General features: G+C 41.7%; 11 protein-coding genes across 13 annotated transcripts; 6 read left to right on the forward strand and 5 right to left on the reverse strand.

The window, feature by feature from the left end:
- Positions 1–137: 137 nt before the first annotated feature.
- CG11878 (uncharacterized protein) lies at positions 138–1,538 on the forward strand. The gene is made up of 2 exons (NM_143112.3): positions 138–1,214; positions 1,271–1,538. The coding sequence occupies exons 1-2, from the start codon at positions 149–151 to the stop codon at positions 1,465–1,467; spliced, it is 1,263 nt and encodes a 420-aa protein (NP_651369.1). The 5' UTR covers positions 138–148; the 3' UTR covers positions 1,468–1,538.
- Positions 1,539–2,090: 552 nt separating this feature from the next.
- Positions 2,091–3,513, reverse strand: CG10513 (uncharacterized protein). The gene is made up of 2 exons (NM_143113.4): positions 2,427–3,513; positions 2,091–2,361 (listed from the first exon to the last, which is right to left on the reverse strand). The coding sequence occupies exons 1-2, from the start codon at positions 3,493–3,495 to the stop codon at positions 2,162–2,164; spliced, it is 1,269 nt and encodes a 422-aa protein (NP_651370.2). The 5' UTR covers positions 3,496–3,513; the 3' UTR covers positions 2,091–2,161.
- A 1,214-nt stretch (positions 3,514–4,727) lies between these two features.
- Positions 4,728–6,147, reverse strand: CG10514 (uncharacterized protein). Its single transcript, NM_143114.3, has 2 exons — positions 5,074–6,147; positions 4,728–5,011 (listed from the first exon to the last, which is right to left on the reverse strand). Exons 1-2 carry the CDS (start codon positions 6,107–6,109, stop codon positions 4,806–4,808), a joined length of 1,242 nt encoding a protein of 413 aa, NP_651371.1. The 5' UTR covers positions 6,110–6,147; the 3' UTR covers positions 4,728–4,805.
- A 1,701-nt stretch (positions 6,148–7,848) lies between these two features.
- CG11892 (uncharacterized protein) lies at positions 7,849–9,538 on the forward strand. Of its 2 annotated transcripts, NM_170210.2 has the most exons (3): positions 7,849–7,945; positions 7,989–9,126; positions 9,194–9,538. In NM_170210.2, exons 2-3 carry the CDS (start codon positions 8,007–8,009, stop codon positions 9,391–9,393), a joined length of 1,320 nt encoding a protein of 439 aa, NP_733089.1. In that variant the 5' UTR covers positions 7,849–7,945; positions 7,989–8,006; the 3' UTR covers positions 9,394–9,538. The 2 variants fall into 2 exon arrangements, with proteins under 2 accessions (NP_733089.1, NP_651372.1); NM_143115.3 differs by lacking the exon at positions 7,849–7,945 and having other exon boundaries at positions 7,962–9,126.
- A 382-nt stretch (positions 9,539–9,920) lies between these two features.
- CG31300 (uncharacterized protein) lies at positions 9,921–11,525 on the forward strand. Its single transcript, NM_143116.3, has 3 exons — positions 9,921–10,546; positions 10,608–11,136; positions 11,207–11,525. Exons 1-3 carry the CDS (start codon positions 9,992–9,994, stop codon positions 11,389–11,391), a joined length of 1,269 nt encoding a protein of 422 aa, NP_651373.2. The 5' UTR covers positions 9,921–9,991; the 3' UTR covers positions 11,392–11,525.
- Positions 11,526–11,773: 248 nt separating this feature from the next.
- Positions 11,774–13,275, forward strand: CG31104 (uncharacterized protein). The gene is made up of 3 exons (NM_170211.2): positions 11,774–12,382; positions 12,438–12,966; positions 13,032–13,275. Exons 1-3 carry the CDS (start codon positions 11,834–11,836, stop codon positions 13,214–13,216), a joined length of 1,263 nt encoding a protein of 420 aa, NP_733090.1. The 5' UTR covers positions 11,774–11,833; the 3' UTR covers positions 13,217–13,275.
- A 499-nt stretch (positions 13,276–13,774) lies between these two features.
- On the forward strand, positions 13,775–15,231 carry CG13658 (uncharacterized protein). Its single transcript, NM_143117.3, has 3 exons — positions 13,775–14,340; positions 14,399–14,927; positions 14,993–15,231. Exons 1-3 carry the CDS (start codon positions 13,786–13,788, stop codon positions 15,175–15,177), a joined length of 1,269 nt encoding a protein of 422 aa, NP_651374.2. The 5' UTR covers positions 13,775–13,785; the 3' UTR covers positions 15,178–15,231.
- A 958-nt stretch (positions 15,232–16,189) lies between these two features.
- Positions 16,190–17,667, forward strand: CG11893 (uncharacterized protein). Its single transcript, NM_143118.2, has 2 exons — positions 16,190–17,293; positions 17,357–17,667. The coding sequence occupies exons 1-2, from the start codon at positions 16,228–16,230 to the stop codon at positions 17,539–17,541; spliced, it is 1,251 nt and encodes a 416-aa protein (NP_651375.1). The 5' UTR covers positions 16,190–16,227; the 3' UTR covers positions 17,542–17,667.
- A 3-nt stretch (positions 17,668–17,670) lies between these two features.
- CG31098 (uncharacterized protein) lies at positions 17,671–19,278 on the reverse strand. The gene is made up of 3 exons (NM_170212.3): positions 18,329–19,278; positions 18,049–18,265; positions 17,671–17,990 (listed from the first exon to the last, which is right to left on the reverse strand). Exons 1-3 carry the CDS (start codon positions 19,169–19,171, stop codon positions 17,797–17,799), a joined length of 1,254 nt encoding a protein of 417 aa, NP_733091.1. The 5' UTR covers positions 19,172–19,278; the 3' UTR covers positions 17,671–17,796.
- A 480-nt stretch (positions 19,279–19,758) lies between these two features.
- Positions 19,759–21,895, reverse strand: CG31102 (uncharacterized protein). 2 transcript variants are annotated; one of them, NM_170213.3, is made up of 4 exons: positions 21,398–21,895; positions 20,649–21,136; positions 20,209–20,572; positions 19,759–20,152 (listed from the first exon to the last, which is right to left on the reverse strand). In NM_170213.3, the coding sequence occupies exons 1-4, from the start codon at positions 21,600–21,602 to the stop codon at positions 19,959–19,961; spliced, it is 1,251 nt and encodes a 416-aa protein (NP_733092.2). In that variant the 5' UTR covers positions 21,603–21,895; the 3' UTR covers positions 19,759–19,958. The 2 variants fall into 2 exon arrangements, with proteins under 2 accessions (NP_733092.2, NP_001262951.1); NM_001276022.1 differs by having other exon boundaries at positions 20,637–21,136.
- Positions 21,896–22,428: 533 nt separating this feature from the next.
- Positions 22,429–24,079, reverse strand: CG31097 (uncharacterized protein). Its single transcript, NM_170214.3, has 4 exons — positions 23,883–24,079; positions 23,325–23,821; positions 22,901–23,270; positions 22,429–22,841 (listed from the first exon to the last, which is right to left on the reverse strand). Exons 1-4 carry the CDS (start codon positions 24,073–24,075, stop codon positions 22,639–22,641), a joined length of 1,263 nt encoding a protein of 420 aa, NP_733093.2. The 5' UTR covers positions 24,076–24,079; the 3' UTR covers positions 22,429–22,638.
- Positions 24,080–24,199: the final 120 nt, after the last annotated feature.

Genomic DNA, 24,199 nt, shown 5'->3' on the forward strand with positions numbered 1-24,199 from the left:
GTTCAAGTGTTGTTTGTCCATGACGAAGCCAGTTGCCACGAGATACTTGCACTAAACTTATCATATATACACTAAAGTTGGCTATAAAAGTGGTCGGACTCCGTTCGCAATGTCGCAGAAGCGAAAGCCCTGAGTTACGGATAGGATCATGACTGAGAAATCTACCCACAAAGTTCACCCAGCGCCAGTTTGGCTCACCTCGGAATATGTGCAGGATAAGTTGCGCACCTACTTCAAGGATAGCTCACTGAAGCTGGCGACGTTGGATACAAAGCCAGCCGTGGCCAATGGAGGAAACTACGGCAGCGTGATGACCCGCATCAATGTGGAGTACACGACCAAGGTATCGAAAGGGAAACAGTCCACCACATTTCTGGTTAAGACCACATTCGCTGACCGGGATCCAGCCGGCGATGTGCTCATCCACTATGGTGTCTACACCCGTGAAATGGATATATACGAGCACATCCTTCCCCAGCTGGCGGATATGGTGAGGAAGGAGCTTAAAGACTCCAGGAAGCTCTTTGCGGCCACCATGAATGTGGACCGCGAAAGGGACTCGATCATCTTCGAGGACATGTCACTGGATCATTACAAGGTTGCATGCCGTCGAAAGAAGCTGGACCTAGAACACACCCACCTGGTACTGGAGAAACTGGCCCTCTTTCATGCAGCTTCATCAGTTCTCGCCGAGCGACAGCCGGGTATCTTCGACAAGAACTATGATCGTGGCTTTTTCAACAAACACACCCGGGCATACGCCCCGATCATGACCAATCTTCTGGAGGCTCTGTCCCGCTCCCTTGCTTCGGATGAGGAGTTGGGACAGCGGTACAAGGCCAAGATCGACAGGCTTGTGGAACGTTTGATGGACTATGGCGAAAGATCGACGACTAGTAGTCCTGGCGACTTTTTAACTCTGGCCCATGGAGATCTTTGGACCACCAACTTTATGTTCCAGTACGATGCAAAAGAGCATCCCACGAATGCCATCTTCATTGACTTCCAGTTCAGCGTGTGGAACTCGCCGGCCATCGATCTCCACTACTTCTTCTCCACCTCGTTGCAGGATAATCTTCGCTTGGAACATCAAACAGAATTGGTTCAGTTTTATTACTATAGGCTGACGGAGGCCCTAAGGAAGTTAAAATATGCTGGTCGGATACCCAGCTTGTTCGACTTCCAACTGCAGTTCCGCTCGAGAGGATTCTATGGTGGGTACAGTTCTTAACTCTCTTTCAAAATAGTTTTTTAAATAATTTATCCGCAGCCGTATTCTGTTCCTTGATTTTTGAGCCTGTCATGCAGTACGAGGGCAAAGAGGATGCTTCTATTGAGCAGGTCCTATCCAGTTCCGAGAGTGGAATGCGATTCAAGAACTCAGTTTATGAATCGGAAAATATAAAAAAGAAATTAAGTGTCACACTGCCTTTTCTGGATCAGTTTGGATTGCTGGATGACATGTAATGATAATCTTGAACTTGTGTAAATAGTTAAAATAAATAAAAGTTTAAGTACTACTACGTATTGGCTCAACTACGTCGTTGCTTTTAATTTCCTGGGAAAATACTTATCTAATAGCTTGATTGCACTTTATGTGTGTAATTCGGCAATAACTGACCTTTTTATATGAAATACAGTGTTCATGACTGATAATAGCGCTTTCGAGTTTATTTCGGCAAGATAGTGCTAAACTCTTGACAAACAAAAGGTGCAAGCAATACTAAAAATCTCAGAAGATAACAATTACAAGCCCTTGAATCGTGGTGAAATAGAAACAATCGCGATACGCCAAAAGATAAGCCGCAGATGTTTTAGCTAATAAAAGAAACTAATATTTACCTACAACAAATAAATACGAATACGAATGTATTTAACAAGTCAAGGTGTACTACTGAGGAAAAAACTTGTAAGTGAATTGTTGCGTCCCCCTTATAACTCATACGCACCGTTGGCCCGCTTATCGTTTGCTTTAAAACGTCACATTTAATATAGTTTTATGAATACAAACATTTACAATAGAACCATTGTGTGTTCTATTTCTAATCTTATTGCTTACCAACTTGCAATAAAAATGAACTGCTTTTCATATGGTTTTAACTTCAAAATAAAATTTGTTTTTATTTTTTATCAAATACTCGTAGTATATGATGGCTTCCATTCAGTCAATTACGTCTAGTAGACCACTCCGATCGAAGCGTGGCAGCTCGCGTTTGAGATTGTCCTGCAACCTCTTGTTGGTGTACAATACCTTCCGGAAGTTACGGCCTCGTTCGTCATCCTTCATCAAAGCATTAAAGTCGGCATCGGCGTTTTGGTCATTGGTCAATATGGCCTGGCAGACCAGAGCGACTGTGACAGCTGTTAGATACAATAATATAAACAATTATAATGGGTTTTTGAAAATCATTCCAGATGGGACTCACCAAAGAATCTGCCCCTTTCGAGCTGCAGGACGAACTGCCTCAATGTGGGAATGTAGCCACCAAAGTTGAGATCCTTAAGCGTTTCCACGAGCACCGTGTGATAATACTGAAACAGGGCATCCTGCTGTTCGTAGCGAATATCGACCTGCACCGAAGTGTTGAAGAAGTAGTGCAGATCCACCGCCGGCGAGGACCAACTGCAGAATTGGAAGTCGATGAGAGTCATGTCCAGTGGCTCCTTATTTTCGCCGTAGCGCAACATCACATTGTTCACCCAGTAGTCACCGTGCACCAATGTATTAAAATCTCCCGGTTGGGGATCGTAAACTCTTGTGGAGTACTCCATTACACGTTCCTGCAGCTTCTTCAATTTGGTAGCATACCGCTCACCCAATTCGGGACACTCCCTGGCAAAGTCAGCCGCCACGCCCACCGTATTCACAAAGAAGGGTGCAAAGGCCTGGGTGTGGCGATTGAAGATGCCGTGATCGAACTTGGTCAGCAATCCGGGTTGACGTTCGTTCAGAACAGCAGCGGCCGCATGCATCTTGGCCAGCTTTCGGAGTCCCAAGCGGGTGTGCTCCAGATCGAAACCAACCAGACGATCGGCCAGGACATATTTCGTCACCGCAAGGTCCTCAAAGATGATGGCCTCGTGCTCGTAGTCCACATGCAATGTCTTGGCGAAAACCTTTTCCGGCTGGCGAGTCTTCTCGATGAGCGAGCTCAATTGGGGCAGGATCTTCTCGTACATACGCATTTCCGTGGTGCTAACCTGGTACTGGGAAAATATTCCAGAGGCGAAGGCATCGTTCTCATAGGTGGTCTTCACAATATAGTATTCAGTCTCGGGGCTTTTGGCGCCACTTTTCAAGAACAAAATCCGCACGCGTGTCATCACACTAGCATAATTGTCACCCTTGGCAGTGGCGGGCTTGATCACCAAATCGGTGATCCTCAGTCCCGGATCATTCTTCAAATCCCGGAGCAGTCGCTCCAAGTAGGTTTCATCTAGCCACTCTGGCGCCGGATGAAATTCGGTAGCGTCTTCCTTGCCCTGCTCCACCATGATGATGCTCGACTTGTGTTCTGGATCACTTGGTCCAGTCGAAGGCCCCATTTATAGGCAGCCGGAAGACGCAATCTCGCCGACAACAGATCCCACATTATGGTAGCCGTAAAGCAAGCTGGCTCAGACAATTACGTAGCTGCTGCCCGTGGATTTCGATTCATACGACAGAGATTCGTGAGTATCTAAAGCTGACTAGATAGAAGCAGATCTCGGAGCGCGACACTTGACAGGGTGAGATAACACCCCCACATCTCGCAAATCGGTGCACGTTCCTATATATGATGTAAGTGTGCCCGCCGTAATTCATGCCGAATGGTGCTGACGTGGCGTCTAAAGATCGCTCTCGTGCTCGCGTCAAACTAATCTACTTCACAGCCCATAAATCCATCTGCCGTCCATCCATTTGCATAGTTGAGCCGGATAGTTAAGCTATTTACAGACTTACAATGGTTTCGTTTTTTATTTCCTAGTATTTAACGTTCTACGTATTTATAATAATCAGTCGGAAACTTTGAATTTCACAAGGATTTTCGAAACAGAATAGCCCAGAAGGAAAATAGTTAAACAAGTTTTCAAGTGCCAAGATAATGGGTAGAGGAGATAAGATTTCCCCTGCATACTTTCAGGTGTAGCCGATAACAATCTTGAATGTACATTTGTATATATGTCGGGTCTTCCTTTATCTAGCAACAGAATTTTTATTTTCATCTGTTCGAGGATTTACGATCTGTTTATTTTCAAGAGGAGCTTTGAATACGGCACTGCCTACTTTTGAGCGAATACCTTTTCTGTTTTCCTGCTGAATGTATTCTGTAACATACCTTCCAACTTGAGAATTTCTTTGATGGTCAACTTATTAGGTACGCATATCCGTTTTCTTTCTTTTCTCATTAATAAATTAAAAATTGTGATATTGTCAATTGGAGATAATGCACCTAAATAAATAAAAAACGATCCATTACATATGTCAGATTCAAAACATGTCTTACATATTCTCTTTAATTTTTTTTAGGAACGATACATTATTTTGCTTTTTGATTTTATACCAAAAATTATTATGACCCACTTATGAGAACACAAGTGTTATTCTTATCTCAATGTTTTAAAAATAGCTTATACGACATGTTGGCCATTTTATGTCTCAGATCAAAAATGTCCCAACCGTATTGCACTAGTCCCTTGAATTTTGGAAAGTCAAATATCCCATAACAGAGATAAACATTTAATTTAAAATGAGATTGTTTATTATTATTTAAACTTATAGACATAAAACGTGGAAGCCCAATAAAACATATCCTAATAATCTCTTAACAGGTCTGGTTAACTTCCAGCAGTCCCTTTCTATCGAAGAAGGGAACCAGGGAATGTAAATTTTGTTGAACTGTAGGGTTGTTATATAATCGGTTCTTAAACCGAATGCCACGCTCATCATCGTTCATCAAGGCATTGAAACAGGCATCCGTGGGATCCTGGCTAATCATAACTGGCTGCACCACTACCGTAGAATGCAAAGCTATAAAGAATATACAATTATTTAAAAAGAAATTACATTTTGTGATTAAATATACCACCTACCAAAGAATCTCTTTTGCTCCACCTCCAATTTAAACTGATGCAAACTGGGAATCTGATTTTGACGATAGTTGAGCTTTTCTAACGTCTCAGTGAATATCTTGTGGTAGAACTGGAAGAGCCCGTTCTGCTGATCTCTACGCAGTGGCTCCTTTAGAGAAGTATTGAACAGGTGATGGAGATCGATGCATGGGGAGCCCCAGAAGGAGTACTGGAAGTCAATGAGCAGCACATCGACGGGTCGTCCCGTATTCGGATCGTACTTGAACATCACATTGTTGGTCCACACATCGCCATGGGCCAGAACATTAACTTGACCCGGAGTGGGTGCAAAGCACTCCCTGCCGATGTCCATGTAGTGCGGAGCCAAAGCGAATAGCTTCTCTCCGTAGTGGGCCAACGTGGGCACCTTGCTCATCCAGCGAGCGGCGGCCAGCAGACCACCCACAAAGTAGCCACTGTAGGCGTTTGTATAGCGATTAAAGAAACCACGATCGTAACTTTCGAGGCATCCACTTTGTCGCTCGTTCAAGACCGCTGTGGCGGCATGGAATTTGGCCAACTTGCGCAGGATGAGGTGAGTGTGCTCCTCGTTGAGGCGACGCACTCGATCGGCCATTACGTAGCCCACCACAGAAAGATCTTCGAAGATAATGGCCATACGCTCGCGATCCACATAGATGGCCGTGGGAAATATCCTTTCAGTATCTCCGATCTCATTAAGCAGCTCCCTGCATTTGGGCAGCACTTCCTGGTAGATGGTCATCTCGCGGTTGTAAATATCATATGGGGCCATCAGTTCCTGGGTCAACTCATCATCATCGATTTCCGTCTTTACAATCAGGTTCTGCACATTTTTCTCCTTGTTAGACAGTGTGAACTCCACTCGAGCACGGGTCAGAACTCCGCCGTAGTTTTCACCAGGCCCCAGGGCGGGATTTATCTGCAGCTGAGTTATGGTTAGTCCTTCATCCTTGTAGTGGCAGCGAAGTGCATGCTCGATGTATTCGTGGGTAAGCCACTCGGGTGCCGCTGCCATCTTGTTTAGTTGCTTCAATTTTTTCGACTGAACCGTGATGAGCGACCTTAGACTGACTGCTTATATAGTACCCCCAAATGACGCACACTTGTCACAGTGCACTTATCTTAGCCCATGTGTGAGATCTTGTGCTGCACTTGGAGAAATGTGTGTTTCAAAGTGATACATTTCAAATAATAAACATGTCTTTTGCACACACTTATCTTTTGAAAGTTATTAGTTTGTGCTCAATTACTATGATTAAGTGTAAGCTTTCTTTTTCTCAAAGTGTATTTGACTCTGCTCCTATCTGCATCCATTTCTTCTGACTTTGGTTGACGCTCTGGGCTTTTATGGGCAAACAAGCCTGCGATGTTTGCTTTGGGGATTACCTCCGTTTGGCAACAGGTCTCAAATATGTGTATCGTGTGCCAAGAATCGTGCCATTGCTCAACACTGCGCCTGGTGAAGATATAGTATCTGAGGATTTATGTACGGGGAACAGACGCCCAGCGTTCGCATCGTTAAGATACTCCAAATCCCAGGAAAGTTCCCACTTCACTTGAGGCTTGGGGCAAAGAAACTCAAGAGATTAGGGCTCATCTTTTTATTCCGTTTTAATTTTTGCTCTCGACTTATCACGCGTAAGCCCATTCATCATCATAATTTAGCAATCGACATCATTCATTGACTTATGTAAGACATTTTAATGGGTCATTTCCACACGTTCCACTTGAGATGATATTTATCGCAGAGCTTACGTCTTACATTGTGGATTCAACTAATAATTCCTCTTACTACATATATGTGTGTCCAGACTTCCTTAGTAACTATTTATTCAGCCGAACGAACCAAATTGTCTTATTTTTACAGACGTGTACTACGCCAGATAAAGAAAAGTGCTACAGTTTTAAAAAGCATGGTTTGAAATAAATTTTTGAAAAAATACATTTTTGTTTAAAGCTCTTATGCTTTAAATTATCGACTTACTTAAGCGAATTTTCTTAAGGAAGCTATAAACCATTGAAAAATAGTTTACAAACTCACTTGTATGTACCTAGACAAAGAAAACTAAGTTTATCAGTCAGTATAAGGCTAACAAAGTTTATTAAGCTAAATTAAGATAAGCAGACTGTATAAAAAGTTAGTTGTGGGAAATGCATATATATAAACCGATTTTACAGACAGAATGTTAAATATTTCAACCTTTTCATTTTAAATATGTTCTTATAAAAAGGTATTATTGGATATAATAGATAACAATAATGGTTTGAATATGTATACAATAAGGAAGTAAGTAACTTAAGCCCTGAGTGTATTGAACTTTGTAAAAAGATTATGGATGCCAGTCTATCACTTAGATATAGTACTTTTTTTTGCGTATATCCCTAAGATTTCTCCCAGCGTTTGACGTTAGCATTCAAACAAATCACTCGCTTTTGGAATGATATGGCTGGGAATCGTTTAGCATTTGCGAGCCAGGTTAATTACTAGAAGGCTGCTGCATCCCTAAATCCACAGCAGGTGCTATAAAGATTAACTGGCTTGCCTTTGGCAAACTCAAACAATTTACAATTAGGCGGTAGCCACGGCGCGAGAGGTGAATCTGGGTATTCAGATTACCAGACTAGAGGCACGGGACGGATCCCGAAATGGGTTCTGGGGGTGGGGTGACCAATAAAAAGTGTAATCTGTTCTGTACGCCCGTTGTGTGCATACGTTCACAGCTACAAAATCTGAGATTTTATGGTTATATTAATCACAGTTGTGACGGAGGGCCCTCGGATATATACGGTTTCATATCTAGGAGCTGTGGGAACAGTTTACAGCGTCTGAAATTTTGCCATAAAAGCGCAGGTACTCTGAGTTTTAGGCACAATCTCATTCACAAGTCTTACAGTTAAAGATCATTTTCAATATGTCGGTTTCGGATCTGATTGGTGCCCTTGATGCCATTCCCAAGCTCACCGTTCCCGAGTCTCTTGTGCCGGAAGAAACTTCGGTTTTCCTGGATGCTCCTGAATGGCTGACCGAAAGCTATCTGCAGGATGCCTTGCGCAAATACTACAAGGACCAACTCATTAGGATCAACTGGGTCAAGGTTAATCCTGCCTTGGGCAAGGGTGAAAACTACGGTGGAGTCCTCACCCGTGTGAAGGCACAGTTCACTCGGAGCGATGGTAGCTCCCAACTGGGTCACTACATTGTAAAGTCCACATTTGAGGGGAATGAGTTCGCCCAGAATGCCATGAAGCCGTACGACATCTTCAATCGTGAGATGATCATCTACGAGCAGGTCTTGCCCAAGCAGAAGGCCCTCCTCCGGGAAATCGGTGATGCGGAGCAGATCTTTGCCGAAACCATGGCGGTGGACATAGATAACTCGGCGCTGATTTTCGAAGATCTGAATGCTCGTGGCTTTGTAATGCCGGATCGCTTGGTCGGATTGGACCAGAAGCTAGCTCGAATTGTGCTCCGTAAGCTGGCCAAAATGCATGCCACTTCGGCGGTCCTGAACGAACGCGAGAACCACATCCTCGAGAGCTACGATCGAGGGTTCTTCAACCGCTATACCGATAACTATGAACCAGCATTTGTGGGCATGCTCCAGGCGGCCACTAGGCGTGTGGCTCAGTGGCCAGGATACGAAAAGTACGCAGAGAAGTTAAAGGCTCTGGTGCCCATCTACATGGAACTGGGCAAAAGAATCTTCGACATTAGTCCTGGGCACATTAATGTCCTGGCTCACGGAGATCTTTGGACCAATAATGTGCTGGTTAAGTACGACAAGCAGACCGGTGAGCCAATTGACGTGGTTATTATTGATTTCCAATACACGGCCTGGGGATCGCCGGCACTTGATCTGTTTTACTTCATGAACTCCTCGTTGGAGTTCGATCTTCATCAGAACCATCAGGAGCAGCTGATTGCCTACTACTTTAGGCATTTCGCAGATACATTGAAAAAACTGCAGTACCGATCCACAATTCCAAGCTTGCATCAGTTCCACCAGCAATTGCAGCAGAAGAAATTCTACGGTGAGTTAAAATGTAACCAGATTAGACCTTCTGTTGCTAATTACCAAATTCATCTCTTGATTTTCAGCTGCCCACACATCCATTTCGGTGTTTCCAGTTCAGCGAAATGTGGAAACAGCAGATGCCGATTTTAATGCCCTAATGGAGAACAACCAACGGGCCATGAATTTCAAGGATGCCTGCTATAGGAATCCGATTGCTCAAAGGATCTTGCGGGAACTTCTGCCTGATTTCGAGGCAGAGGGTCTTCTTGATGCCGACCAGTGAGAAATCTTTACAATATAACTGTGTTATGTAGTATTAGCTAGCCAAAATGTATCCAAAGAAAATTATATATTAAGTTAAGATATTTTAGTAAAGTAATATAAAGCACATTCTATATACCACTTGTAATAAAACTAACCGTAATCATATCAAGCGTTTTGTTTACCTTTCGTCACTTCATTGGATGGGTCATTCTGACACCGATCTAATCAGTAGAAACTATAGTAATCGAAAAGGTATACATATTGCTTTGATGTGGTTTGTTTTTTTTTTTTTTAACTAAGTGCTTAGTGAAATGAAGATACGATGTAAAGATCTGTAATGAAAGATACCGGTTTAGGTGCAATGACTTATAAAAGAATACTAATTGATAGCTTTTCTATTTATACCTTGACATGGGATCAGCCCCACCTTAGAGGTTACAACTGATTATCGAACAGTGGGTGGTGGTGTATACCCAAAGCTTGAGCAAAACATTTTGAAAGCTCGAGCATTTTGCTTAAAATGGGACAAGCCTGTAATAGGGTTTTCCATAATAAACTACAACGCCACTCAGAATAGTCGTGGCACTTATCTACTAGATTGTGCAACAGCGAGCAATATGACTGACAAGTTAGATGCGGAACAATTTAACGACGACGAACTAGAGGCACCTGCTTGGCTGAATCGTCAATTTATAGAGGAAATTCTGAGCGCGTACGAAGATTCCCCGGAACTAAAAGTTGTCGATCTTAAAATCACACCCGCAAGTGCCCAGGGAGATCACTATGCCAGCGTTATGTTCCGAACAACTGCAGAGTGTACCACCGCGAAGGGAAAGTTCAGTAGGCCACTAATCATCAAGGCGATGCCCGAGCAGGATGGACACAAGAAGGATATGCTCAGCGAATCGCATCTATTCGAAACCGAGATCGGAATGTACTGCCAGGTTCTTCCGGAATTCGAGAGAATTCTGCGGGAATCCGGAGACGATACAAAGCTATTTGTTCCCTGCATTTACCATAGCCTGGAGCCGCGTAAGGTGATGATATTTGAGGACCTTGTGCCCCAGGGATATTATGTCATTCGAGACCGTCCGGTTGCTCAGGAAGAACTCAAAACAGCCTTTGCTAAACTGGCCAAATGGCATGCAATTAGCATGAAATACATTAAGGAGGTAGGTTTAATTTAGGTAATTATGGGAGTTCTATATTCCAATATGTTTTTGACTCAAACAGCAACCTGACTTCCTAAAGGAGTTTAAGTATGGCCTCTTCGAGATGCCCACTGTAAAGACCGACCCTTTTATTACAACTGGCATGCAGAGCTTCATTGAAATGCTGGACAGATTACCAGAGCTAAGAAAGTATAAGCCTCATTTCGAAAAGATAAAAGATAAGTACATGCAACGACTACAAGCTGTGATGAAGGAATACCATGAAAATCGAAAGAGTGATGCCTTCTATGTCCTCTGTCATGGTGACTTCCATCTTCGCAATATGATGTTCAAGAACAACAAGGGGACGGGAGCCCACGAGGATACCATGCTGGTGGATTTCCAGATTAGCAACCTTTGTCCCATCACAATTGATCTCACATATTCCATCTATATGCTGATGGAGCCGGAACAACGCAGAGAAATGGGAAAGGACTTGATTAATCACTACTTAACCGTTTTGGTTGCCACCCTCAAGAGCATTGGATACCCAGGTGAACTGCCAACCCAAGCGAAACTCTGGGATGAAATCCATAAGAACAAGTATTATGGTGAGTCAGCCACTTATCAAAAAATGAATTGTGAAAAATTATAATAATGCGTTCTTTAATTAACTTTTAGATTTCTTTTTGTTGAGCACTTTTCTGCCCTTGATTTTGGCCATCAAATCGAAGAGTTTTAAAGTGAACGACCTTATACAGGATCCGGAAACCCGCCAAAAAACCTACTTTTTGGATACATATGTTAAAGATGTTTCCAAACTATTGCCGAAATTCGAGCAACTTGGCTACTTTAAATGTCTATAGCTCTCATTTATTTACATAAATATGTTGCCCTTATTTTGTTTATTCCATTATTTTGTTTTCCGGTTGAAATACATATGTACATAAGTACTTACGAAAGGAACATTTCTTCCAATAAAAGATTATTACTGAAACATGAAACGGAAAGACTTTTTTCAGCAAGGATACAACAACTTTGCTTATCACCTCCACTTTTGTTTGGCCTAAGTTGAAGGCCTAAACAATGTTTTGCAAAGTTTATTGGAAGGAATGATAAGATTAAGCAGTTTGACGAGCAATTGAAATATTTTTAAATATACCTTAATAAATTAAAAGCTTAATAAAAGCTCCTCAGGTTTTCTTTAAAATGATCGTCACTTGACAGACTTATTATACTGGTAGTTCGCAGAGCTCTCGGAACGGTTATACTACTGATTCTAATAAAACCCAATAGAACATTTTGAAAATGGAAGGCAAAAATATTGAATATAATGCGGACGAACTTCAGGCGCCAGCTTGGCTAAATGCTCAGTTTATCGGTGATATTCTGAGAGAGTACGAGCAACTCCCGGATCTTAAAGTAACCGATCTGCAGGTATCACCCGCCACTGCCCAGGGAGATCACTATGCCAGCGTTATGTTCCGCACCAAAGTGGAGTACACAACACCTAAGGGAAAGTTCTTCAAGCCACTGATCATCAAAACTATGCCAGAGCAGGAAGGACATAAAAAGGACATGCTGTCCGAATCGCATTTATTCGAAACGGAAATCGGAATGTACTGCCATGCCCTTCCAGAGTTCGAAAGGATCCTCCGAGAAGCAGGGGACAATACCAAACTGTTTGTGCCCTGCATTTATCACAGCTTGAAGCCGCGGCAAGTGATGATATTCGAGGATCTGGTTCCGCAGGGGTACACCGTCATCCGCGATAGCCCGCCCTCACTGGGGGATTTGAAATTGGCCTTCGACAAGCTGGCCAAGTGGCATGCGGTCAGCATGAAAGTCATCAATGAGGTAGGATTCATTGGTTGCGTGACAAATATCCTTTTCACATCTTTTTTCCCTTTAGCAACCATACTTCCTAAAGGAATTTCAGTATGGCTTATTCGAAATGCCCACAATCGATACTGATCCTTTTATAACAACAGGCATGACAAACTTTATTGAAATGCTGGACAAAATGCCGGAACTAAGAAAGTATAAACATCATTTTGAAAAGATTAAAGATAATTACATGCAACGCCTAGAGGTTGAGATGCATGAATATCACAAATATCGGCGAAACGATCGGTACTACGTCCTGTGTCACGGTGACTTCCATCTTCGCAATATGATGTTTAGACACAATAAGGAGTTGGGAGCCTACGATGACGTGATGTTAGTCGACTTTCAATTGAGCAATCTGTGCCCCATTACAGTGGACTTGACATACTCCGTATATATGCTGATGGAGCCGGAACAGCGCTGGGAAATGGGAGAGAACTTGATCAATGAATATTTTTCGGTTTTGGTAGCCACCCTCAGGAAAATTGGATACAAGGGGGATATGCCTACCCAAAGAGAATTGTGGGAGCAAATACAAAATAACAAGTATTATGGTAAGAGAGTCGGTCAAGTGGGAACTCAAAGCTTTAGCAGTAACACCATATTCAACTCATTTCAGATTTCTTTCTGATAAGCACCTTTCTTCCTATAATGGTGGGCGTTAAATCAAATGATTTGAAAATGCATGAGGCACTCCAAGATTCCCAGGCCCGACTGAAGTCCTACTTCCTAGACGACTATGTTCAAGATGTCTATAAGCTTTTGACCAAGTATGAACAACTAGGATACTTTAAGGATCTATAATGTAATTAATGATTTATGTAATAGGAATTTCAATAAACTAGCAATACAAATTCACCTTTAAATTTCATGCATAATAATACTTTAGATATTAAATTTAGAATTGATTCTGATGTTTGCGCAAAACTCATCACTATCTGTAATTATTTTTTTAAGTACTTATTGTAAATGGTCCTTAAGTGTCAATTCAAGGTAAGTTTTTGTCACTATTTACACAATTTTGGTATGAATTACGAAAGAAAAGGGAATCATAACAATTATTATTGCTTTGCGTTCCTGTTGAAATTAATTTCGCCTAACATCATGACTTGACGTTATTGTGCATAGTAAAAGCTCAATTGGTTTAAACTTTTTAAGCTTCAGATATTTCAAGAAAATTATTGTTATGAAGCTTCCGCATATTAACTTGTCTCTTCTACTCAAAATACATTATCTCCGTACACAGACAAAAAAAAGCTTTGCAAATTGTTATCTTTATTCTTTTAATATCATAAGTAGGCCCTCAATAACGCTCTTGAAAACTCAAATGATCAGTAGTCAGTTTAGTAAAAGCTTGCAAAGTTGGTAGAGGTATGGCGGAAAACGTAGATTCAGCACAATTTAATGCGGATGAGGTGGATGCCCCAGCTTGGCTAAATGCGGAACTTATCGAGGGCGCTCTAAGAGCTTATGAAAAGGATCCTGAATTGCATGTAACTGATTTGAAAATTAGTCCTGCGACTCTGCAGGGAGATCATTATGCCAGCGTCATGTTCCGAGCTGTTTCCCACTACTCCACCGCCAAGGGGAATTTCTCCAAGGCACTGATAGTTAAAACAATGCCGGAACAGGAAGGTCACAAAAAGGATATGCTGTCAAATTCGCCGATATTCAAAACGGAGATCTTAATGTACAGCAAAGCTCTTCCAGAGCTCGAGAGAATTCTCCGGGAGGCAGGGGATACTACCAAGCTCTATGCGCCTTGTATCTATCACAGCTTGGAACCTCATCAGGTGATGATATTCGAGGATCTGGTGCCACAGGGGTACACCGTCATCCGAGATCGTTATCCTAATAAAGAAGAACTTCAGAAAGCCTTCTTCAAGTTGGCAAAGTGGCATGCAGCCAGCATGAAAGTTTTAAATGAGGTGAACTAGTGCACCATCCATTGCAAAAGATAACAAAGTAAGAACTTTTCTTTTCAAGCGACCTGACTTTCTTAAGGAATTTAAGTATGGGTTATGGGGCATGCCCAACTTTCTGAACGATTCTATAGTGACAACTGGAGTACCCTGTTTCCTGGAAATGTTAGACAAGGTTCCGGAACTCACGAAATATAAGCCGTATTTCGAAAAAATAAAGGATAACTACATTCAGCAGATGAGTGCAGTCATGGAAGAATATCGCACTAATCCGAAGCCAAATAGGTACTACGTGCTGTGTCACGGGGATTTTCATGGGCGCAACATGATGTTTAGGTATAACAAGGAAACAGGGTCTTTCGAGGACGTAATGCTGGTGGATTTCCAGATCAGTAATGTTTGCCCCCTTTCCATTGACCTAATTTACTCCATCTTCATGGTAATGGATACGGAGGATCGTTGGGATCTTGGAAAGGAATATATCAATTATTATTTCTCTGTTCTGGCGGACACTCTGAAAAAAATAGGCTTCAAAGGTGAAATGCCAACTCAGACAGGAGTGTGGGAGCATATTCATGGCCATAAGGATTACGGTAAGGAACTAAAATTGAAAGACAGCTGTTGACTTGTATGCTTATTCCTTGTTACATCGTTATAGAATTCTTCATGATGACCAGCTTTCTACCCCTGGTGGCTGCCATGAATACGAAAACATTTAAAAGTATGGATTCATTTTTTGATCCGCAAACGAAACAAAAGTCTTTCTTTTTGGATGAATACATTACGGATGTCAAGATGCTATTGCGAAAATTCGAAGAACTGGGATATTTTAAAGATCTTTAATCCGATTGTATAAAATTAATTGAAATAAAAAAATAACTTCACATTTACCTACATAATTGCACTCGTTATTAACAAACATATACGTGTAAAGTTGCATGCATTCAAGGTAAAGTTCTTTCCCGCTATTGATTTCGAAATTCTAAAAGAAACATTTAAAACATACATTTATTATTTTATTGCTTATATATATTTACTGAAATCCGTTTCTTGCGTTTACCAAATATGTATATTATTATTATAAATAAAATCTTGGAATTTGTTTTATTAATATTGCTGACATCATCATGACTTCACATCATGACGGATAGGGCTGTTAAATTATAAACTTAAAGTTGGCAATGTGTCATTCAGTAATCAAAAAAGTCATTATCCTAATCATGTTCGGAACACGATGTTAAAGAATAGAACAAGGAAACAGAGGTCTTTGTGGCAGTAGTGATTTCAAGATCAGCTACACATATGCGCTCCAATACCATTGTCCCAATTTACTCCAACATCAAACTGAAAAAAGTGGGCTTCAGGGAGATATGTTCCCTTCCAGGAATCTAAAAGCATATCCATGGCCATAAGGATTACGGTCTTACGTCTTACATTCTGTCAAGATGCAGTTTCGAAAATATAGTTATAGTGAAACAACATAGTTATTTTGAAAATCTGTATCACGATTGTATAAAATCGGGCAAACTTGAATTTAATTCGTCTTCAAACATTTGATAATCCAGTAAGCTGGACTAACATTAAACATTTTTAGCGTTTTATACTTCTTACACCTGACCTAAATATTATTTCATAGAACAGAATAAATATCTGATTTATTTGTAAGTTTCTATTGATCACAGTATTTGTCCTGTAGAACAGATTTCAATGCATATTGATAAGATCATTGAGTAGACGTATTTCACACAAAATCGAAAAGTTTCGTGTTAAAAGGTTCAAGCCGCTTTCGAAAGCTCACTTAGCCAGCCTTTATAATAAGTGGGCACATAGGAAGGTTTAGTATACCCAGATCAAACATCATTCCGAATTGTTTGTTGAGAGCGCGAAATAAAAATGCCAGAAAACGCAGATACCGAGCAATTTAATGCCGATGAGCTGGAGGCTCCTGCATGGCTGAATGCCCAGTTTATTACTGACGTTCTTAGAACCTACGAAAAGTGTCCGGAACTGGAGGTTACCGATCTTAAAATCACTCCGGCGAGTGCCCAGGGAGATCACTACGCAAGCGTAATGTTCCGTACTACTGCTGAGTATACCACTTCGAAAGGAAAGTTCTGTAAGCCGCTAATCATTAAAACGATGCCAGAACAAGAAGGACACAAGAAGGATATGCTTAGCGACTCACATTTGTTCTCCACCGAGATTAATGCTTACACTAAGGCTCTGCCCGAATTCGAGAGAATTCTCCGGGAGGCAGGCGACGATACAAAGCTATTTGTGCCCTGTATCTACCACAGTCTAGAGCCTCGGCAGGTGTTAATATTCGAGGATTTGGTGCCGCAGGGATACTTCGTGATCCGAGATCGTCCAATAAACATGAACGAATACAAAAATGTTTTCTCCAAACTGGCCAAATGGCATGCTGTTAGCATGAAAGTCTTGAATGAGCAACCTGATATCTTGAAAGACTTCAAGTATGGGCTAATGGAAATGCCTTCTATTATGTCGGATCCAATGGTTACTACTGGAATGGACAACTTTTTGAAAATGATGGACCAGATTCCTGAACTTACAAAGTACAAGCCACACTTTGAGAAAATAAAAGAGAACTACATACAGCGTATGGGTGATGTAATGCAGGAATATCGCAAGAACGTTCAATCCGATGGATACTACGTGATGTGTCACGGAGATTTTCATGGCCGAAATATGATGTTCAATAAAAATGAGGAGGTCATGTTTGTAGATTTCCAAATCTGTAACCTGTGTCCCATTACAATCGATTTGAGTTATTCTGTGTACATGCTCATGGAGCCAGAGCAGCGATGGGATCTCGGAAAGGATCTTATTAACTTTTATTTTTCGGTTTTGGAGGACACGTTAAAAAAAGTTGGCTACAAGGGCAAGATGCCGACCAATGATGGTCTGTGGAAGCAAATACACCGACACAAGTTTTATGGTAAGTGCCTATTTTATTTATCGCCTAGTTTCAATAAGCCTAACCACTTCAATATTTTTACAGACTTCTTCCTTTTAACCACTTTTTCGCCAATGATTGTGGCCGTTAAAGCGAATACGTTTAAAATACACGAGTTAATTCAAGATCCGGAAATCAGACAAAAATCATACCTCTATGACCCTTATGTTCAAGATGTCAAAAAGCTTTTGGGTAAATATGAGGAAATGGGATACTTTAACGATCTTTGATCTATTTTTAAAGCTATCAGTTAAAATGTGTATATATTGCATGGCTAATTGATCGCAACTATATGAACCATGTAATTTTTTAGGGTTTCCTTTTGCTTTAAATTAAATAACAAAACGTATCATCAAATTAAATTTTTCTTTTTTTTTAATTTGGGTGTAAAATACTCATGGAATATTTGTCTGGAAAGCTTACTGTATGTGGAAGCCCGAATACTTTTGATCGAATGTAACGCAATCTTCATTAGCCCTTTGTCACTATTCATCCAAGAATCCAGATAGCTCGAATTCTTTAATAGTTCGCTGAAGGAAAGCCCGATACTTGGGGTTTTCAACATTTTCCCGGCGGAAACGATCACCGCTCTCAGTGCGTGAGTTCAGATCCTCAAGGTTTTCGAAACCAGCTCCCTCCCTGAAGATCAGTGGAGTCAGGCAAGTGGCGCCAATGACACCTATAATGGTGGAGTCATTATGAAAACCAATATAGATAAATGGTGATGATGATCATACCCATAAGACTGGTCTTGATCAACTCGATGTGGATTTCTTTAAGAGTTGGAATGTGTCCCTGGTAGTTTAGCTTCTCCAGGGTCTGCTGAAGCACTCTCTGGTATTCCCTCACAATGTACTTATAGTGGACCTTACGAACATTCTCGTTCAAGGATCCGTAGAGGAAGTAATTGAGATCAATGGTTGGGGATCCCACATAGGCCAACTGAAAGTCCAACTAGTGAACGAAGAGATAAATTAACGTGGATTTCGAATGGATTCTCGTCTATGAATGACATACTGTGACCACATCGTCTGGCTCCTTGGTCTCGTTGTTGATGTGGAACAAGAGATTGTTGATCCACAGATCGGTGAGGTTGAAGACCCGGAAATCCTTGCCTGTGCTCTCAAACATGGTCAGCGCTCTTTGCAGGACATTCTCGGCCAGGTTGAACATCTTCTCGGTGATCTCCTCGTAGCCCTTCCAGTGAGCCACTTCCTCGGCCACGCAGCGAATGTTGACGGGGAAGAAGGTGAGGAAGTCACGACGGTCCGGATTCCTCGAAATGGGCGCCTCGTCGAAGAACTCCAGCACCTCGGGGCTATCCTGGGCGATAAGGGCGCTGCAAGCGTGCAGCTTGGCGACCTTCTCGATGGTGGGCAGTACGTAGTCCAGATTCAGCAGTCGACCGCGTTCGAAGTTCTCGAAGCCGGACAGCTGCATGTCCTCCAGAATCAGGAATGGCTCCGGCGATTCCGTGGTGTAGTAGCACGTAGGTGCAATTTTCGTTTGATCTCCAATGGATTGGAGCAAGGCTTGAATACGTGGAAGCACCTCCTTGTAAGCCAGAATCTCACGCTTGAAGAGCTTACTCCTGTGGGCCACAGCACCTGTTTGTCCCTTGGGATGATCCTTCACAATCACTGAAAACTTGCCTTTGGGTGCAGTGCCCCTCTGAAGATTGAAACTGGCCCGATGCATTTCGCTGGCAAATCCCGCCGCCTGGTCGCCCACTTGGGCGCTCTTTACTATCAACTCGGTGACTGCCAGCTGCTCTTCCTTGAAGTGTTCCTTCAGCACATCCTGCAGGAATTCGGCGGTGAGCCATTCCGGAGCCTGGTAGTTCTTGCTGCCGGTTCCCATTGTATTTTCTTCTTTTTTTCTCAAGTCACCTGACCGCACCGAATAAAAATAACAGAGAGCTGAGTAGCAACTTACGCTGGGGGCTATCGAATCAAGAATGTGGGGCAAAACATGTGACGGGCTGGGAGAAAGATAGAGCTTCTGTAAAGCTCTCTCTGTTGTTAGCTTTGCGCTGGCTTATCAGCTGATTTATGTATATATAATATTATTTATATGTACATGTGGAATCTATGGCGGCAATGAAACCGGTTTATTGAGCAGTGTGGAACTTGTGCCCGATAACAACAAATAAAAGTGGAAAAACAGAGATACATATATATTTAACGTACTTGTTAGTGATGTTTTACTGTTTTCCTTGGGGAACAAATAAAATGTGATCTGAATACAGGCAACTGTTGTGATAAGCTTTAATGACTTGGCATTTATCTAATGTATTTATTCTATAGGTATATATTCTATATTCTATAGATTTATACATATTCTATGCCAGTTAGAGGATTTTCTTCAGAACTTCAGAAATGCATTAGCACATTTTCTACAAGTTATCAACTTCAGAAAATTATTTCAATAAACAAATAGATTTGTTTATCTGCTGAAACTATGCTGTTTACTATATTTGTTTTGATAGTTGAAAACATATTAAATTATGATGTAAAAGAAGTTACAGTCCAAACGGGATAAAGTATGTAAAATATATATATATATCGATCTACTTGTATACATTTTTAGTCTTTAATACAAATTCATATACTTAATTTCGGTTTTAACAGTAATGACTTGAACCGCTTCAAAAGTCTAGAATACCACGCCGAAGTAGAAAGGGGAATATGCTGAGCGCAGAGCGGACGTAGAGTGGATTTGTGTACACCTTGGACCGGAAGCGATCTCCTTCCTCTCCCGGCTGCGTAAGCTTCACCAAGCTAGCTTCCGTATCCGGTGGCAGCAAAATGAACACAAGGTGCGTGAAGGTGGTAAAGTAGCCTGATAAAAGAGTTTTGTATCATTTATATATAGTGATCGTCTAGTTAAATTCTTACCCCAAAATCCATACTTGATCATGCTCATATGCAGCTCCCTTAGCATTGGTATTCGTTCGCTGTATTTTAGGATCTTTAGGCAGCGCACTAGGTGTGTGTGGTATATCCTGATGAAGTAGTCAAAGTATTGTATTCGTATACTATGCCGTGCCGAACATATGATGAGTTCCCAAAGATCCTGAGCCGGACTACCCCACTTGCACAGTTGGAAGTCCACGAAACGCACCTGGTTGATATCACCAGTTTGAGTATAGCTTAGCATTATGTTGCTGGACCAAAAATCACCGTGATTTAGAACTTTAAACTCCTGCGGATTGTTGTTAAAGCAGCTGGCGTAGGATTGCACAAATTGATCGGCCGTGGGCTTGAATACATCATCAAATCGATGTTATTGAATGTTAAGATATTTATTAGATTGTTTAACTTACAATGCGACTCACATACTGTTCGTGATCGGCCAGACCCCAACTGGCTATTGCAGTTTTATAGCTCTGGAGCCTCGCCTGATACGATTTCGATTTCTGATAGTTGGCGGGTAGGTAAATCCTCTGAAAATCATCGGGAAACGGTCCTTTTCGCTGACGCCAAACGGCACCTGCTGCATGGAATTCCGCCAGCTTTTCTAGCACTCGATGCATGTGGGCCATGTCGAAGCCCTTGAGGCGATTTATATTTCGGTACTTTTTCGTTTGCAAATCCTCCTGAACCAGGCAGATCCTTCCTTTGATATCCTCCGCATGGTGGCACTTTGGTGCAAACTTTACACTCAGCCCAGCTTCTTCGTAAAGCTGTTCCAAATTAGGTATAATCGTTTCGTACATCATCTTCTCCTTTGGAAAAATGTTGAGGGTATTCACGAATCCACCATTTCCCTGGGCGTCGTCCAGCATGGTCTTTACTATGTAGGACTTTTGCTGTGAGAATCCATCTATCGAACGATCGATAAATCGAATAGTTGTTATATTGTTTGATATAAATAGTATTATATATAGAAAGCACTCAAGTTGATTTGAATCAAATTTGTTTTAATTACTAAATAGGAATTAATTTTTGTAATTTGGCTATGGTTTTTCTGATTTAAAAAAATATAAGGTAATAGCTATTGTTTATTGCTTTTTTAAAATGGCAACAGTGCGTATGCGTAATGGCTCTTAACGATTGTGTACCGAACTGCGCCCTTTTTTCTCACCTTTCAACTCGATGTCGATGACGATGCGCATCAGCAGCGATGTATAGGTTTCTCCGGGCGGCGTGGCTGGAATGATCGAGAGGTTGAGGATGCGCCGGAACTCCCGAAACTCCCGCTTGAGCAGTCGCTTGAAGTAGGCCTCATTGATCCAGGCCGGAATGCGGACATCGCTGGAGGCGCTAAATTTATTGCTGTTATCGGGCATGGCGCTGGGATTCCGCCGGAGTGAGCTCACTGCGGCGATTGGCTCTAAACGGATTGGCTGTGAATTGGCGTTGTGCCCGGTCCGAAGTGTGCAGCGCAACTGTTTTGCGTTGCCTTGCCTTATCGAGAGTGTTTTTCTTATTTCAGACCCGCGATGTTATTTTTATTTCATTGCACGCACAACAACAACAACCATCCGTCGAGGTGGGTGACTTGAGGTGCGCACTTATCAACGCCCCAAAAGCAATGCCAACTGCCCGTCTAACTGGTTCGTCAACAGTACGGACACTGAGCATCGTCCGTCGGGCACGTTGGCCAAAAGACTCTCTCTGAAGGCAGTGGGTGATAATTGCCAGAGCTTTCCCATTCTCCCAGTAGCCAGACACTGGGTGCACTGGGCGCCGGGCTTATCAACGGTAGCAGTGTGGTGATGGGAATACCTGATAACCTGACATACGTACATATGTTGGTGCACCCATGAGTACGTATTTATGTTAATTTGAACTTAAACAATTTGGGAATTGAGTGTGGGGTAAAACTGCCAAAAGTATTGTATTTTTGGAAAAATTTTTTGATTTTGGCTTTGAAAGCTGTAAGCAAATAATTTTTAATATTATTAATAATTTTTTTGATGTTACTGTGAAAAATTAATTATTATCCCTTCAAGACTAGATTATTTTACTAGACTATCGCTTAATAGCTTTTATCAGCATTTTGATGTAGATACGGTGAGTACGTGATAAGTAGACAAACATTTTTGTTATCTCAAGAGTAAAATATGCACATATATACATATGTATATACTAAAACAAGTAATGCAATGCGTTAATTGTTGAAAGATAACATTTTTTGGAATCATATTTCTATTTACAGGCGTACTAGTTGGAAAACTATTTCATGGTCCCCGACCTTCGATTACGTTGCGGCCCCGACATTCGCCGTGGAAAACTTGAAAAATCCAGAATCAATATTCGCACACAATTTGCTTAATAGGTTCGAATGAAAGCTTCACTGGCAGATGCATAAATTGGCGATCACTAGTAGTCTTCGAAGTTGAAGAGTCCGCGGTTGCAGCAAATGGGATACAGCTCCTTGACGACTTCCACAAAGATGGGATTGGTGTACACCTTGGTACGGAAACTTTTGCCCACCTCGTCTTCTAAATTAAACGTGTGCAGGTTATTTTCCTTGCAAACTGGCAGCAAATCCCCCGGCAAATGATTCATTACGGCAAAGAATGCTGAAAATATAGAATTTCAGTATAAGATACGACAAAAAATATGTATATTCGTTCGTTACCAGAGAAAGTGTTGTTTTTCTTGTAGATAGCAGATTGCAGTTCCCTCAGTTGCGGAAGCGGCTTCTTGTACTTCAAGACTCTCAAGAAGTCGATGAGATATTCCCAGTAGATTCTTACAATATTATCGAATTCTTTATAGCTCGAATCCTTTCGCGCCGAAAGGATTATCAGCATAAGCAGATCCTGTGTCGGACTGGCCCATTTGCAAATTTGAAAGTCCAGTATAAGTGCCTCACTTGGGGCTCCATTTTCATTGTACTTAAAAAGAATGTTGGAGGGAGAAAAGTCCCCATGTGTTAGGACATTAAAGTCCTGGGGATCTACATTGAGGGACTCCAAACAGAGCTTGCCGTACTGCTCAGTAGTGGGCTGTAATTAAAGTTATTATTAATGTGCTATTCATGATTTCACTAGGAAACTTACGAAATTCTTAAGGTAGCACTCATCTATTCCCCACGTTTTCATGGCTGCCTTGTATTCAGGAGCTTTTACTTCGAATCTTCTCACACTATGCTCGATTTTGTCCTTTCTGGCGAATCCATTATCAAAGTCAGCGTGATATGGTCCATACCTTTCTTTGTATATCACACTGGCGGCATGCAGCTCGGCCAATTTACGAAGAGAGAGTCGCATGTGCTCCATATTCACTCCTTTCGTTCGATCTGCTGCCACGAAATTTCGAGTCGAAAGATCCTCAAATATGAAATATATATTTCCATCAATCTCCCCAATTTCCAGGCATTTCGGCATCAGCTGCACGGGATGTCCCGCCACACGATAGATTTTCTCAAACTGCGGCAAATAGGTGGAGTACATCTGCTGCTCCTTGTGGAAGTACCTCATTTCATTCACCGCCTTGCCACCTTTATCAGATTCCAGCATAGTCTTGACCACATACGACTTTCTTTTCTGAGATCCATCTGGGCAAAATTGGATTTACCACTCGGTTCTTATAAATAGGATCTCTATCAGCCAGCCTACCTTTCATTACTATATCCAAGTAAACTCGCAGCATGACTGATGCAAAATTACCACCTGGGGGCACAGCGGCCACAGTTGTAAACTGGTCTATCTTGGTGAAATCAGGTTCATCCTTTGCGATCAAGGACTCAAACTTTGACTTATTCAACCATTTGGGAACAACGAGACTTTCGTTGGGATTTTCGATATTCATGGAGCGCGACATGATTACAACTGATTTAAATCCGAAACGACATTATGTTCAACTTATCACAAAAAGTTATCGTCTCCGGAGATAATTTTTTATCTGAGGTAACAGACGATTACCTCGATGACCA

The sequence above is a fragment of the Drosophila melanogaster genome, chromosome 3R (assembly GCF_000001215.4).
Source record: "Drosophila melanogaster chromosome 3R".
Classification (NCBI taxonomy): domain Eukaryota; kingdom Metazoa; phylum Arthropoda; class Insecta; order Diptera; family Drosophilidae; genus Drosophila; species Drosophila melanogaster.

Excerpts from the sequence above, each read along its gene's own strand:
- CG11892 (NM_170210.2), top strand. The coding sequence starts at position 8,007 with ATGTCGGTTTCGGATCTGATTGGTGCCCTTGATGCCATTCCCAAGCTC. Across the intron at positions 9,127-9,193 it reads GCAGCAGAAGAAATTCTACG|CTGCCCACACATCCATTTCG; the intron begins GTGAGTTAAAAT and ends CTTGATTTTCAG.
- CG31102 (NM_001276022.1), bottom strand. The coding sequence starts at position 21,602 with ATGCCCGATAACAGCAATAAATTTAGCGCCTCCAGCGATGTCCGCATT. Across the intron at positions 20,573-20,636 it reads AACAGTATGTGAGTCGCATT|CCCACGGCCGATCAATTTGT; the intron begins GTAAGTTAAACA and ends GATGTATTCAAG. Across the intron at positions 20,153-20,208 it reads GATCAAGTATGGATTTTGGG|GCTACTTTACCACCTTCACG; the intron begins GTAAGAATTTAA and ends CTCTTTTATCAG.
- CG10514 (NM_143114.3), bottom strand. The coding sequence starts at position 6,109 with ATGGCAGCGGCACCCGAGTGGCTTACCCACGAATACATCGAGCATGCA. Across the intron at positions 5,012-5,073 it reads GGAGCAAAAGAGATTCTTTG|CTTTGCATTCTACGGTAGTG; the intron begins GTAGGTGGTATA and ends TATTCTTTATAG.
- CG11893 (NM_143118.2), top strand. The coding sequence starts at position 16,228 with ATGCCAGAAAACGCAGATACCGAGCAATTTAATGCCGATGAGCTGGAG. Across the intron at positions 17,294-17,356 it reads ACACCGACACAAGTTTTATG|ACTTCTTCCTTTTAACCACT; the intron begins GTAAGTGCCTAT and ends ATATTTTTACAG.
- CG31104 (NM_170211.2), top strand. The coding sequence starts at position 11,834 with ATGGAAGGCAAAAATATTGAATATAATGCGGACGAACTTCAGGCGCCA. Across the intron at positions 12,383-12,437 it reads GCATGAAAGTCATCAATGAG|CAACCATACTTCCTAAAGGA; the intron begins GTAGGATTCATT and ends TTTTCCCTTTAG. Across the intron at positions 12,967-13,031 it reads ACAAAATAACAAGTATTATG|ATTTCTTTCTGATAAGCACC; the intron begins GTAAGAGAGTCG and ends AACTCATTTCAG.
- CG11878 (NM_143112.3), top strand. The coding sequence starts at position 149 with ATGACTGAGAAATCTACCCACAAAGTTCACCCAGCGCCAGTTTGGCTC. Across the intron at positions 1,215-1,270 it reads CCGCTCGAGAGGATTCTATG|CCGTATTCTGTTCCTTGATT; the intron begins GTGGGTACAGTT and ends ATTTATCCGCAG.
- CG31097 (NM_170214.3), bottom strand. The coding sequence starts at position 24,075 with ATGAATATCGAAAATCCCAACGAAAGTCTCGTTGTTCCCAAATGGTTG. Across the intron at positions 23,822-23,882 it reads CTTGGATATAGTAATGAAAG|ATGGATCTCAGAAAAGAAAG; the intron begins GTAGGCTGGCTG and ends AATTTTGCCCAG. Across the intron at positions 23,271-23,324 it reads AGTGCTACCTTAAGAATTTC|CCCACTACTGAGCAGTACGG; the intron begins GTAAGTTTCCTA and ends CTTTAATTACAG.
- CG31098 (NM_170212.3), bottom strand. The coding sequence starts at position 19,171 with ATGGGAACCGGCAGCAAGAACTACCAGGCTCCGGAATGGCTCACCGCC. Across the intron at positions 18,266-18,328 it reads AGCCAGACGATGTGGTCACA|TTGGACTTTCAGTTGGCCTA; the intron begins GTATGTCATTCA and ends TTCGTTCACTAG. Across the intron at positions 17,991-18,048 it reads GATCAAGACCAGTCTTATGG|GTGTCATTGGCGCCACTTGC; the intron begins GTATGATCATCA and ends CCACCATTATAG.
- CG31300 (NM_143116.3), top strand. The coding sequence starts at position 9,992 with ATGACTGACAAGTTAGATGCGGAACAATTTAACGACGACGAACTAGAG. Across the intron at positions 10,547-10,607 it reads GCATGAAATACATTAAGGAG|CAACCTGACTTCCTAAAGGA; the intron begins GTAGGTTTAATT and ends TGACTCAAACAG. Across the intron at positions 11,137-11,206 it reads CCATAAGAACAAGTATTATG|ATTTCTTTTTGTTGAGCACT; the intron begins GTGAGTCAGCCA and ends ATTAACTTTTAG.
- CG13658 (NM_143117.3), top strand. The coding sequence starts at position 13,786 with ATGGCGGAAAACGTAGATTCAGCACAATTTAATGCGGATGAGGTGGAT. Across the intron at positions 14,341-14,398 it reads GCATGAAAGTTTTAAATGAG|CGACCTGACTTTCTTAAGGA; the intron begins GTGAACTAGTGC and ends TTTCTTTTCAAG. Across the intron at positions 14,928-14,992 it reads TCATGGCCATAAGGATTACG|AATTCTTCATGATGACCAGC; the intron begins GTAAGGAACTAA and ends ACATCGTTATAG.
- CG10513 (NM_143113.4), bottom strand. The coding sequence starts at position 3,495 with ATGGTGGAGCAGGGCAAGGAAGACGCTACCGAATTTCATCCGGCGCCA. Across the intron at positions 2,362-2,426 it reads CGAAAGGGGCAGATTCTTTG|CTGTCACAGTCGCTCTGGTC; the intron begins GTGAGTCCCATC and ends TGTATCTAACAG.